A 12562-nucleotide genomic window follows, 5' to 3' on the forward strand; every position below is an offset into this window, starting at 1 on the left:
AACTATCACCTTTTGGGTTTCCCTTCTGTCTTGTCGACAGTGTGTTAGTAATACTGGCTGAGCTGCAGAGGTCAGAATTTTGGCAGCTGACATCTTGCAGGGGTTTGGATGTGTGGCCATCAGTGTAGAAGATGGCTTTCCCCACTCTGGAGTTAAGAATGATCTTAGCTTTCAGGTCTGCCTCTTGCTTCCCTTGCGATAGATGTTCCTAAGGGAGTACGGCGCACTATTCATCGATTTCAAAACTTTTGGAGAAAGAGTAATTTCTTTCTGTCTGTTTTCACCAGAAATTATTGATAACATTAAGGGGAAATATCTCTTAGACTCAATTCTGATGTTCTGAAACTGTATGATTTTCTGAAGAAGCAACCAAGGATACTACAGGTAAGTCAGTTAGAGGATGTGTGGAGACCTGGGTCATGGTCAGAGTGGTGTCTAGAGCTGGGGCAAGTTCTTGTGGTGGAGCAATGTCTGGTTGTTGTGGCAGTGATGCTCCTAGAGGCATGGAGGAGGGCTTGTTCATGCATGACAAGGAGAGCGACTTCTATTAGAAAAGAGTCTTGCCTGGTGGAAATGAAGGTACAGGGGAGGTAGAACGTGGTTTATGTCATTGGGGAAGAAGTGGAGAATGTCCGCTATTGAAGTTGCTGTGATGTTTCTGTGTTGCTCTTTTGTTGGGGTTTATAAGTGGACGTGATGAGGAGGTGGGTTTAATCTATTTGTGATTGCTGGACATCTTGTGGACTCTACTTGTGGACTTCTCCATTGCCTCAGTAGAGATGATGTGTTTTCTTGTCATGCTTAGCTCACATACATGCTCAGACAGCCCAGATCCTTCAGAGTCACCCAGCTGTGGTACAAATTCTCCCACCGAGTTGTTATTGTGCGTGCCATTGTGCTTAATCATTTGTCGCGGTTCTCTTGCGAAACACAATCCATATGGACTGAGATCAGAGCTGTCACAGCTCTACCGACAGGATCTGTACCAACTGTACTGTGCAATTCTGCGCTGTCTGAAGCTGGGATTGCTGAAAAGGCACAAAACATTCAGGGTGAAGTTCAGGGAAGAGCCTGCCAGACACTGTGTGGCTTTGCATCCTTCCAGATGTTCTTTGTGCCAATGGTGAGGGAAGGTAAGAACGTGTGAAGGCCTGGGTCATGGACAGAGTGGGTTTTCTTGTTGGGGCGAGTTCCTGTGATTAGGGCCTGTGTCATGTGGAGGATGATGTTCAGGGAAGTGTCCTCCCTGAGGAACTGGGGATGTTGTGCAGAACATGGGCTATCATTGGTGAAGAAGTGACTAATGTCTGTGTAGCTGGGGATCTCACTTCCCAGGGCTTGGGATAAAAGCTACCAGTAGAAAACCTGGGAAAACGCCCAGCGCAGAGAGCTGTTTTCCTGGCATCCTCTCAGGACCTCCAGAAATTCTGCATATCTTAGAGAGGTTTTTTTCTTTGTTGTGTTACCATTTGTGAAGACATCATCCACGCATGCCTTTAATGCCCAGGTGTTGAGGTGGAATGTTGTTGCTCAAACAGAAACCTTTACAAATTTTGGTGGTGCTGCCAGGCTTCTGTGACCCTCTCCTTGGGTAACTTTCTGCTCTTAGTCTTGGTAGGCCAGGGCAGGAGAGCTGTCTCTTCAAGGTGACTTGAACTTTGCATTTCAATACCATGGCCTGGGTGCCATTGGTTTTCTTTTCTCCTCTTAGCAAAAACTCCTACCCTTTTGATTTTCCCTTCTCTCTTTTTGACAATATTTTGGTAGTACTGGATGAGATGCAGAGGTCAGAATTTTGGCAGCTGTCAGGTTGCAGAGGTTTGGGAATCTGGCCATCAGTGTTGGAGATGGCTTTCCATTCTCTGGAGCTGAGGTTGCCATTGAGAGAATGTTGTTACATTTCAGGTCTGCCTCTTGCTTCCCATGTGATTGAAGTGCGTAATGGTGCACAGTGCACTGTGCATAAAGGAGCACTGGTACTGTTCCATGATTTCAAAGCTTTTGGAGAAAAGGAGTAATTTTTTTTCTGCTTGGTTTCACCAGAAATAGCTGATAACATAAAGGGAAAATATCTCTTGGAACCCATTCTTTTGTCCAAAACGTTTCCTTTTCTGAAGAAGCAGACAGAGATTCTACAGGTAAGTCAACGATACCTAAGGAGAGTGAATTTGAGACAGAGATACTTTTGTTCCTGTCTTTTCATAGTATGTGTATGTTAGATCAATGGAATGTTGCCTTGCTTGTCATTTGTCTAGATGTGGATCAGCAAAGCACCACTGCCTGCTTTCGTTCCATTCCTGTCGTGCAAGTGGGAGGCAGAAGGACAGGTGGGAGAGGGACTCGAGTGTGTTTCCTGGAGAGGATGTGTTGAACGTCACTGGGATGATCTCATCCAACATGCCATGGTCTTCTTTTTGTGGATTTGTTTGGCTGACTGAAGTATGGCTCATACTGAAGTGAGAGAATGATTCTGTGGGGACTGGTGGCCCTGGGTACCAAGGCTGTGATGCATTGGCAGTGCATGCCTGCCCAAGAGAAGAAACAAAAGCTTGACATGTTGTATGTAGGTGGAAGGAACATGCTCTGAAGTTTGGGAGCTGCGGGTACCCCGTGCTTTTTATCCTTGTTGAAGGTTTGTTGTGTTGATCTGTGATAGGTGCGATTTCCCCACTGAAAGATCCCCCATGTGTTGTCTGGACTTTTTGGAGTGTGTTTTATTAAACGTCCAAGTGTCTGGAGCTTGGTCTTGTGTTTGTGTTGTTGGTGGTTTCTGTCGTGGTGTAGCAGAGCTTTGTCATGTGATGGCCTTGCTGTGATATTTTCTGTGTCCCTGAGAGGCCCGGAGGCTGAAGAGCATGTCTTTTTTCAAAAGGGAAGGGTTGGTGCAGGAGGAGTTTGCCGAAGGTCAAATCTAAACTAGATTGGTGGAGGCGAAAAAGAAAAAAGGAATCAAGTGTGGAAGCAGAAGTGAAGGGGAAGCAGAAGTAGGGCAGGTTGGAGCATAAAAAAGAAAGAAAGAGTTTGAAAAGAAGGACAAAAAAGAACTCGAAAAAAATGAAAAGAAGAGAAAGGAAGTGAGAAAGAGAAATGAAGAAGAAAATCTATAGTAACCGTGATGGGAGAGGAGCGAAAGCAGAGGCAAAGAGGGAAGAAGGAGAAGAGAAGGATTTGGGCAGAAGAAGGAAGAGAGGAGGAGGAGGAAGAAGGTAGAGAAGAGAAGGAAGGAAGAATAGAGAGAAAAGCAAGCCCGAATGAAGCAAGAGATGGCGAGAAAGAAAGGGGAAAGATGGAAGGATAAACCATTTTATTACCATGGCAAGGAAACAGAGAGGATTGGAAGGAAGAAAGAAGGCAGCAGGAAAAGAAAAAGGAAAACAAGTAAACAAACAAAAAATAAAAACGAATGAATGAATGACTAAGGTAGTAATTACGGAAGGAAGATGAGAAAGAAGAGAAAGAAAGGAAGAAAAGATAAAGGAAATGACCGAGATGCAAATAGGTTTTCGACAGGCGCTGAATGGACTTGGTCCTTAACAGCCTCCCTCTTGATCAGAGTACCTGTAATTAGCGCTGCTGCTCCGTAATTAACACCTACGGCTGCGACTTCGACGGTCTCTGTCGCGGTGCCGGAGGCGACTGGGGAGCCTCCAGCGGGGGTGAAGGAGAGAGAGGGATAGAAGAGAAAGGGGAAGGTGGGGTGAAGACTCGTGAACGGCAGGACAAGAAGGGAACAGGAGAAGGAGAAGGAACACAAAAAGTAGAAAACGAAGACGTTGCAACGAGAAAGGGAAAAGGAAGGAAAAAGAAGGAAAGAAAGGAACGTATTGAGGAAAAAGGAACGCGGCGCAGGTGTCGTGGAGCGTGCGCGCCTTGGGAGAAGAAAGAAACTATAAAGGAGATTACTGGGACGCACCTCTGTCCTGTGAACGGAGATGGTTCCTAACAGCCTCCCTTTAGGTCAGAGTCCCGCGCCCCGTAATTAGCGATGACGCTCCGATTTTACTGCAACGGCACGGAAACAGAGAGGTGAGGGACTGGAGAGGTAACGGGAAAAGAAATAGAGAAAACAAGCAAAGAAACAAAGCTAAAAATAAAAACGAAAAAGCGAGGCAGAAATGACTAAGAAAGTAATTACAGAAGGAAGATGAGAAAGGAGAGAAAGAAAGGAAGAAACGATAAAGGAAAAGACCAGGGTGCAAATAGGTTTTCTACAGACTGAATGGACTTGATCCTTAACAGCCTCCCCCTTGTTCAGAGTATCAGTAATTAGCGCTGCTGCTCCCTAATTAGCACATACGGCTGCGACTTTGACGGTCTCTGTCGCGGCGCCGGAGGCGACTGGGGAGCTGCCAGCGGGGGTGAAGGAGAGAGGGATAGAAGGAAAAGGGGAGTGAAGACTCGGTGACGACAGGGCAACAACGAAAAAAAGAAGGAGGAGGAAAGAAAAAGGGGAGGAGAGAATGCGGAGGGCGAGTAAGGAAGACAAGAAAGTAGACAACGAAAACGTTGCACAGAGAAAAGGAGAAAGAAATAAAGACGGAAAGAAAGAAATCTATGGAAGGAAAAGGACGGCGGGGTCGGTGGCATGGAGCGTTCGAGGCTTGGGAGAAGAAAGAAAGGACCGACATTACCTGTATCCGGTGAATGGAGATGGTTCCTAACAGCCTCGCTCTTAGGGCGGAGTCCAGCGACCCGTAATTAGCGATAGTGCCCCGTAATTATCGCTGATGGCTCTGCCTTTGATCATCTCCACAGCGGCGCCGGAGGCGACTGTCGAGCAGTGAGTGGAGATAACGAAGAGAGAAAGATGGAATGGGAAGGGACAGGGGAGAGAAGACTCGGGGACTGCAGGGCAAGAAGGAACAGGAGAAGGAAGAGATGTAACAGAAGAAAGAAGAGAGTAGAAGGAGAAGAATGTAGAAAAGGGAACGGAAGAAGAAGAGAGTAGAAAGAAGAAAGGGAGAGAACAGACTAAATGAGAAGGAAGAAAGAGGAAGAAGGAAAGGAGGGAAAAAACGGGAGAGCGGAGTGCAGGCGAGCGGTGGGCGCGGGGCTGGTGCGAGGCTTGTGAGCAGCACACGGTGTCGCTGCAGGCTGAGCCCCGGCGGGGGCGGTCGGGGCGGCGCAGAGCCCGGCTGTGAGCGCGGGGGGGCGGCGCGGGGCGGGCAGGAGAGGAGAGGAGAGGCGGTCGGAGCGTGCGGGCGGCGGCGGGAGCCGTGCGGGGCCCGGGCGGGCGGCGGCGGCGGCTATGATGGGCGCGTGTTGGGGGCCGGCGGTGCGGGTGCTGGTGCTGCAGGCGGCGTGGGCGCTGGTCGGCGGTCAGGTGCGCTACTCGGTGCCGGAGGAAGCGAAGGTGGGGACGGTGGTGGGGCGTGTGGAGCAGGAGCTGGGCCTGGAGGCGGGCGAGGCGGAGGCGCGGCGGCTGCGGCTGGTGGCGCAGGGCCGGCGGGCGAGCGTGGAGGTGAGCGGGGCGAGCGGGGCGCTGGTGGTGAGCGGGCGGCTGGACCGGGAGGAGCTGTGCGGGAAGAGCGCGCCCTGCGCCCTGCGCCTGGAGGTACTGCTCGAGCGGCCGCTGCGCGTCTTCCACGTGGAGCTGGAGGTCACCGACATCAACGACAACGCCCCGCTCTTCCCCGCCGCCCGCAAGAACCTCAGCATCCCCGAATTAAACACCGTGCCGGGGTCCCGTTTCCCGCTGGAGGGCGCGTTGGATGCGGATATCGGAGCGAACGCGCAGCTCTCCTACACTCTCAGCCCCAGCGAGCACTTCGGTTTGGATGTTAAATCGAAACAGGAAAACAAAATGTCCCTTTTCCTGGTGCTCACGAAACCTCTGGACCGTGAGACGGAGCCCGTGCACCGTTTGTTGCTGACGGCGAGTGACGGGGGCCGTCCGTCTCTGTCGGGCACGATGGAGCTGGTGATCTCGGTGCTGGACGCGAACGACAACGCGCCCCAGTTCAACCAGTCGGTGTATAAAGTACAACTGCCGGAAAGCGCTGCTCCTGGGACTGTATTTTTCCAGGTAACAGCGACAGACAGCGATGAGGGAAGCAACAGAGAGATCTATTATTTGTTTAGCGACACGGTTTCTGCTGCAGTTCAGGACCTGTTCACCATTGACAGAAATTCCGGGGAAATAAGGACAGAAGGGGGACTGGATTTCGAGGAGGTTCAGTCGTTTGATCTGGAGATCGAAGCGAGAGATAGCGGGACGCCACCACTGTCGGGTCACTGCACCGTGTTGTTGGAGGTGCTGGACGAGAACGACAACGCGCCCGAGGTGCGGGTGACGTCGCTGTCCGTGCCGGTGCCGGAGGACGCGTCGGTGGGGACGGTGGTGGCGGTGCTGAGCGTGTGGGACCGTGACTCGGGGTCGAACGGTCGCGTGCGTTGCTCGGTGTGGCCGGCGAGTCCGTTCGGTCTGGTGTCGTCGGTGTCGGGGTCGTACTCGCTGGTGGTGCGTGAGGCGCTGGACCGGGAGCGCGTGTCGGAGTACGAGGTGGAGGTGCGTGCGGAGGACGGCGGGGCGCCGGCGCTGGTCGGGAGCAGGCAGGTGCGGGTGCCGGTGTCGGACGTGAACGACAACGCGCCGGCGTTCGCGCAGGCCGTGTACACGGTGCTGGCGCGGGAGAACAACGCGGCGGGGGCGGAGCTGGCGCGGGTGCGGGCGCGGGACCCGGACGAGGCGGGCAACGGTCACGTTCGGTACTCGTTGTGGGAGGGCGGTGTCGGAGCCGCGGGGGCGGTCGGGGGAGTGGTTTCGGCGTCGAGCTACGTGTCGGTGGAGGCGGAGAGCGGTCGCGTGTGGGCGCTGCGTCCGCTGGACTACGAGGAGGTGCAGGTGCTGGAGTTCGAGGTGCGTGCGGTGGACGCGGGGGAGCCGTCGCTGTGCGGCAACGCGACGGTGCAGGTGTGGGTGTTGGACGAGAACGACAACGCGCCGTCGCTGCTGCCGGCCGCGGGCGTCGGGGCGGGCGCCGGGGCGTCGGGCCGGTCGTCGTCGGTCTGGGAGTCGGTGTCGGGAGAGTCGTCGGGTTCGCTGTGGGCGTGGGCGGCGTGGGGGACGCCGGCGGGGCAGGTGGTGGCCAAGATCCGCGCGGTGGACGCGGACTCGGGCTACAACGCGTGGCTGCGCTACGAGGTGTGGGAGCCGCGGGGGAAGGGCCCGTTCCGCGTGGGGCTGTACAGCGGCGAGGTGAGCACGGCGCGGGCGCTGGAGGAGGCGGACGGCCCGCGGCAGAGGCTGGTGATCGTGGTGCGGGACCACGGGGAGCCGGCGCGCTCGGCCACGGCCACGCTGAGCGTGTCGCTGGGGGAGGGCGGCGAGGCGGCGTCGGCGGCGTCGGGCGCGGGGTCGCCGGGGCTGCGGGCGTCGTCGGGCGCGGAGGGTGGCTCGTCGTCCTTGTCGTCCTTGTCGTCGTTGTCGTCGTCGACGAACGCGTGGCTGGTGGCGGCCATCTGCGCGGTGTCGGGGCTGTTGGTGGTGGCGGTGGTGCTGTGCGGAGCGTGGCGGTGGGCGCCGCGGGCGGGCGCGCTGTCGGGGCGCGGGCCGGCGACGCTGGTGTGCGCCAGCCAAGTGGGGAGCTGGTCGTACTCGCAGCGGCAGAGCCGGAGCCTGTGCGTGGCGGAGGGCGCGGGCAAGAGCGACCTGATGGTGTTCAGCCCCAACTGCCCGCCGCCGCCCGGCGCCGCGGTAGAAAACGGTTCTATTGGGATTGGGCCGTCTCTCTGCCCAGTTGCTTCAGGCGTGGTAAGTGTATTCGGGGTGAGTTCTTTCCCCCTTTTCGTACTTCTGTGTACCTTTTACGTTTAATGGATCATCTCTGTATTTAAACAGCTTATTTGTGATAGTAGTTTTGTGGTTCGAGTCATGCCTTTGTACTCTTGTTGGAAGTAGCCGTAATAATCCGCGTTCCGTATGCGTCTTCGCCTTTTGAAATGTATTTTTAAACTACGTGAGTACCTCGTAAAATTTCTCTGTCTCCATTTCATTTCTTTTTCTCTTATGTAACGCGTTATCTAAAAAACGTATTTTTAGCGTTGTTAGATGATTCCGCCGCTACTTGCCGTCAAATGGCCATAGTAGGTGTTAGTGGATCTGTTTTTCACCACCACCACCACCACCACCCCCCGCCTTTTAATAGTTTCTTCCAGCATGTGAAAACACTCGGAAGGCGCCCAGGATGGCTCCGTCAGCCTGACTGTAATATGGGGATTAATTAGATTTGAAACCGATGTGGTTATGCTTGGTTTGATGAACATTGTCTTCTTGTGCGCCAAGGATTGCTCGGGTTTTTGTTAACTCAGAATCTCACTGGTTGGTGAGGTTCATCAGTCTTAAAAAGCTGTAATACATGAAGTGACAGTTATGGGGTGTGGTGAGGGGAAGAAATGTTGGCAGATGTTGTGAGTGTTTTTCTGCCTCTGGATGCCCTGTGAAAATACCGGGAAAGTGGAGCGAGATAAGGAATGTCTGGCGAATAAATAGGGAATGGAAGGAGTGGGTGCTTCCCTGCTCCCCTGCGTCTCTCTCCACGACTTGATCCCACTCTCCGCAGTGTTGTGGCATCTGTTCTACCCCATCCACCCCAGAAAACTTCTGGGGAAGAGCTTATGTATGCAATATTGAGCGGTCTAGAGATGGTAGGTTGAAACCTTTTGGTTCTCCCAGCAGAAGAAACGGGTAACGCGTGTTCCCGTAGAAAGAAGCTTTCAATATCAGTTTGCACATCGACTTTCCTGTATAGAGAATGATTCCTTATTTATTGGGTCGTTTTAACAGTGTTATTTTAGCAGCAGATCCTGATCATGCACTACTGGCACTGAATTGACTCCGTTTTCATCGAGACCAGCTCCAACACGAGCTGTGAATTGAGATAATAGGATCATGTTTAGTGTTTCTCGTTCAATGTTGGAAACTAGATACGACTTCTACGGGGAGAAGCGTCAATATTTAATATCCGGCTTTTATAGCATAGAGGCCAATCCTGTAAGGCTGTCGGAGCAAGAAGAAACAGTTCTTTTGTCATTGTTATTTGTGTTATGCCTTGAACTCACCAAACAAAAGAGTTGGATGCTTACCATAGTTTTGTGGCAGATAATGCTTGTGACGCCGTACATTTCCTTTGAGAAGCTACGTTCGGTTGGGTTTTGAAGCAATAGCAGTGTTTTACACGAAAGACGTGGACTGAAAAAAATAAAATCGCAGGTTGTTGCTTCCAAATTGACATGAATGATAGTTGCAGGGGTACCGAAATCCAGTAAAGGAAGTTGAAAACTTTATCTCTGTCTTGGAAAAAAATCCGTGGAAGTGCGTTGTCTCCTGCTGATCCATAGACAATGAGAGCGCGTCTTGCGAATTTCTCTATTCAACATGTGAAAACACCCGGGAAGTAACGGGGACTTCGTTGTTTCCGTCAGAATGACTGTAATTATCTTAATGATATCTATTAATTATCTGTTAATGATCTTTGAAAGCAGGTGTGGTTACGTTTGGTTTGCTGAATATTGTGTTCACGTGCACCAAGGATAGCTCGTGTTTTTATTGATTCAGAAGCTCGCTAGTTGGTGGGGTTCACCAACACTAAGAGACTGAAATGCTTCTATTTTAGATCGCTTACTAAAGGTTTTAGGTCTGAGTTCTTTGTGTGTGTTTTGGGGATTGTGTTTCCAGTTCCCTTCGATCGTGGCTGCTGTGCTGAAGAGCAGTGGGTCATCACCTCTTAAGTATGCGTGAACTGCCTTCACTTGTGAGCAATAAGGCTTGTTCCGGAGCTGCAGAACTTTCGCTTTCTTTCTTTAATTCACACGGGTGTGATAAAAGGCAGGAACAGCAACCCTCGATCTCCTCAAGAAGAATATTCTGGCTAAGTTTATAAGAAGTTTTAACTAATTCTGTAGAAGAGGATGGAAAGGAACAGCACTTCTCCACATGTGTGGAAAGCAACTTGTTTTCTTGGGCTGTAATTGAAGGCGGTACGGAGTCTTTTATTTGAGGCGGGGGAGGCTTTGACTTCTGTACCATTCCGTTTCCCTTGGTTTCTCTGCCTGCGGAAATGAAGTGAAGATCTGAACGGCGTTTGTTATAGACAAACTTTCCGTGCGCTGTCAGGAAATACTTCAGTGTTTCTTTTAAAAGTATAAAGCCAGCTTGACTTTAGAAACGGAGCTGGTGAATGCTTTTACTTCGTAGCAGGACTCGTTAACAGAAGGCAAACGAATATCGATCTGTATCTTGAAGACAAGAGGTTATCTGTCGCTGCAAGCCCAGACTCTCGTGCCCGACACAGACCGTTTCGGAAATGACGCTGATGAGCGATGTTGCCGAGCATAACGCGATCGCTGACAGCCGGGTGCGCGGTGGAGCGGGAGCCGGCGAGAAACGGGAGCGGTAGGGAGCGGGAGCGGCTGCAGCGCCAGCCCCGCCATGGCGGCAGGAGGCTGTTCTACAGCCTCAGAACTGAGGATTTTTCAGGCAGCGATGGGAGGAGTTACGAGAGATGCGGGGCGTTCCGCTGCTCTGCCGGTCCCGCTCCCCGTACCCGCTGTCGCCGGTGTCACCCCCGGCAGCTTCAGACAAGCTCAGTGAGGGTAAATAGATCAAGGTTATGTCCTAGCGTTCCAGAGGCGAATTCTTGCCTGCGATACGCTGAATAGTGCGTTGTGAGTCCGTATTTCTGTGTCTTGATGGGAGTGATGAGGATTTTCGTGGGGATCGCTGAAATCTCGAAATCCTCCGCGTGCGAGATTGTTTTCCCTGGCTCCGTTTAGTCATCTCCGCTCTCGCTGTCCCCACACCGCAGCTGGGAGCTCCCGTGGCTTGTTGAAGAGTCTCCTGACATCGGTGCCGGCCAGCAGGCACAGCCTGCGTCTGCGGAGGGGGGGGAGGGCTGCGGGAATGACAGCGGATCAGCCCAGCGCTGCTGCCGATGGCAGAGCTGCCCTGCTTTGCCGGAGGAGGCGGGGGGCTGAGAGTGAACCCGCGGGGGGATCCTCCCACGGGAGACATCGCGGGCTGACCGCCGCGTCCCGAGCGGGAGAAGCTCGATGTTTCGGGTATCGCCGTCCTTGCCCTCATCTCTGCCCGGAGGAGCCCAGAGGAGAAGGGCGATCACGGATGGCTCCGCGCTGGCGGTTTGGGCTCTGGACGAGAAGGAGCCCCTGCTCCTGGCTCTGGTCTTCCTTAGCCCGCAGACAGATCCTGTTTACTGTCGGGCTCCTGTTGTGTCCGAGCTTTCCACTTTCTCCTTTCTGGGTGGAGATGGGCTGGAGCTGCCGGGCGGGACCCGGGGCAGGGGGGTTCATCGTTTCCTTTCGGAGCAGAAACCTCAGGGCTGTCGCTCCGTCTGCTCCCCCATTCAGTCCCTTCTTTCTATCCCGCTGAAGCGACGTGTTATAATTTAAGCATCCTATGGGTCCCTCGGTTCTGGTGGGCGCCCCGAGATTGTCCCAAGCCTTCGGCACGGAGCGGGACGTATCTTGCAAACCTCCGCCGAGGACACCGCTCCGCATCTGTCTCTGATGCTCTCGGAAACGGTGCCTTAAAATCATCGCTGTCGTAGATGATGACACTCAAGCACGATTGATCGTTCGTGTGGTGCAGTCGTGTGCTCCACAGCCCCGAGGGATCTCGGGTTTAGTATTCACCTGGTATTGGTCTTTTTCCTTTGGTCGCTTAACAGTTTCTTCTGGCAGCTACCATTGTTCCGAGCTCAGTGTGCACGGCTGCACTAATGACGTCTTCTTGCCGGAAAAAGGGGATGATTGGTTGAAAATATAAGATGGGGCGTAAGGATGCTCGGGGCTCTGAGAGGAGTGGATTCAGGGCTGCACCCGCTCGTCGAGAAGAGGGAAGTGGAGGAAGCGCTTTGGGAGCACGACGGGGAGCGGGAGGTGATGAAAGTGTTTGTGTAGCTGTGGGCGAGACCGCGGAGGTCCCGGATCGCGCCCTCAGGATCGCAGAACACTGGATTCCTCGGCGGCTTGGCTCAAACCGTCTTTAAGAATGGGTCAAGCCGAGGGAAAGAAATGGGGAACAAGTTGAAGGCAAACCTGAGGTCGAACACGAGGGGTTTTAAACGGTTGTAGCATTATCCGCAGTGATACTGATACAAATATTACTATTACAAGAAGTGGAATATTTTGTTTAAGCTAAAGCAGAATTAAGTTTCATCTAAGTAATTGTGTTCTTTGAAAGTTGGACAGAATGTCCCTCTGATAGCATGTTTTCTTTTAGACAGTAATTTTCCAGACACTATCCATTCTTTGAAGATGATAACGCCTCACGTTCAGTATGGCTGTGCTGAACAGATTCTCTTCTGTAATCTCCTCTGAAATATTTCCTGTCTCAAAGACCAGAGAGCTTAACCCCCTCCAAATTAGCAAGAGTTTTGACTGTTGCCAAGTTCTGTATTAACATTAAAGTTACACCTTGGAAAGTAATAGAATATAAGTAAGTGGGAAATACATTCGGTAACCAGCTCTTGTTTCGTTTCACATTATTGATGGAAATCACTCTCGCACGTTGTGCCTGCCAGATAAAAGATACTTGCTTTCTAAA

At 52.5% G+C, this 12562-nt stretch overlaps 1 protein-coding gene across 1 annotated transcript; it reads right to left on the minus strand.

Annotated features, from left to right (window-relative positions):
• Positions 1 to 6231: 6231 nt before the first annotated feature.
• On the minus strand, positions 6232 to 10431 carry LOC128853611 (serine/arginine repetitive matrix protein 1-like). The gene is given in 4 exon segments (XM_054079708.1): positions 6232 to 6655; positions 6739 to 7337; positions 7340 to 7742; positions 10295 to 10431. Coding segments are annotated over 4 exon segments (1563 nt in total).
• Positions 10432 to 12562: the final 2131 nt, after the last annotated feature.

The sequence above is a fragment of the Cuculus canorus genome, chromosome 14 (assembly GCF_017976375.1).
Source record: "Cuculus canorus isolate bCucCan1 chromosome 14, bCucCan1.pri, whole genome shotgun sequence".
Taxonomy (NCBI): domain Eukaryota; kingdom Metazoa; phylum Chordata; class Aves; order Cuculiformes; family Cuculidae; genus Cuculus; species Cuculus canorus.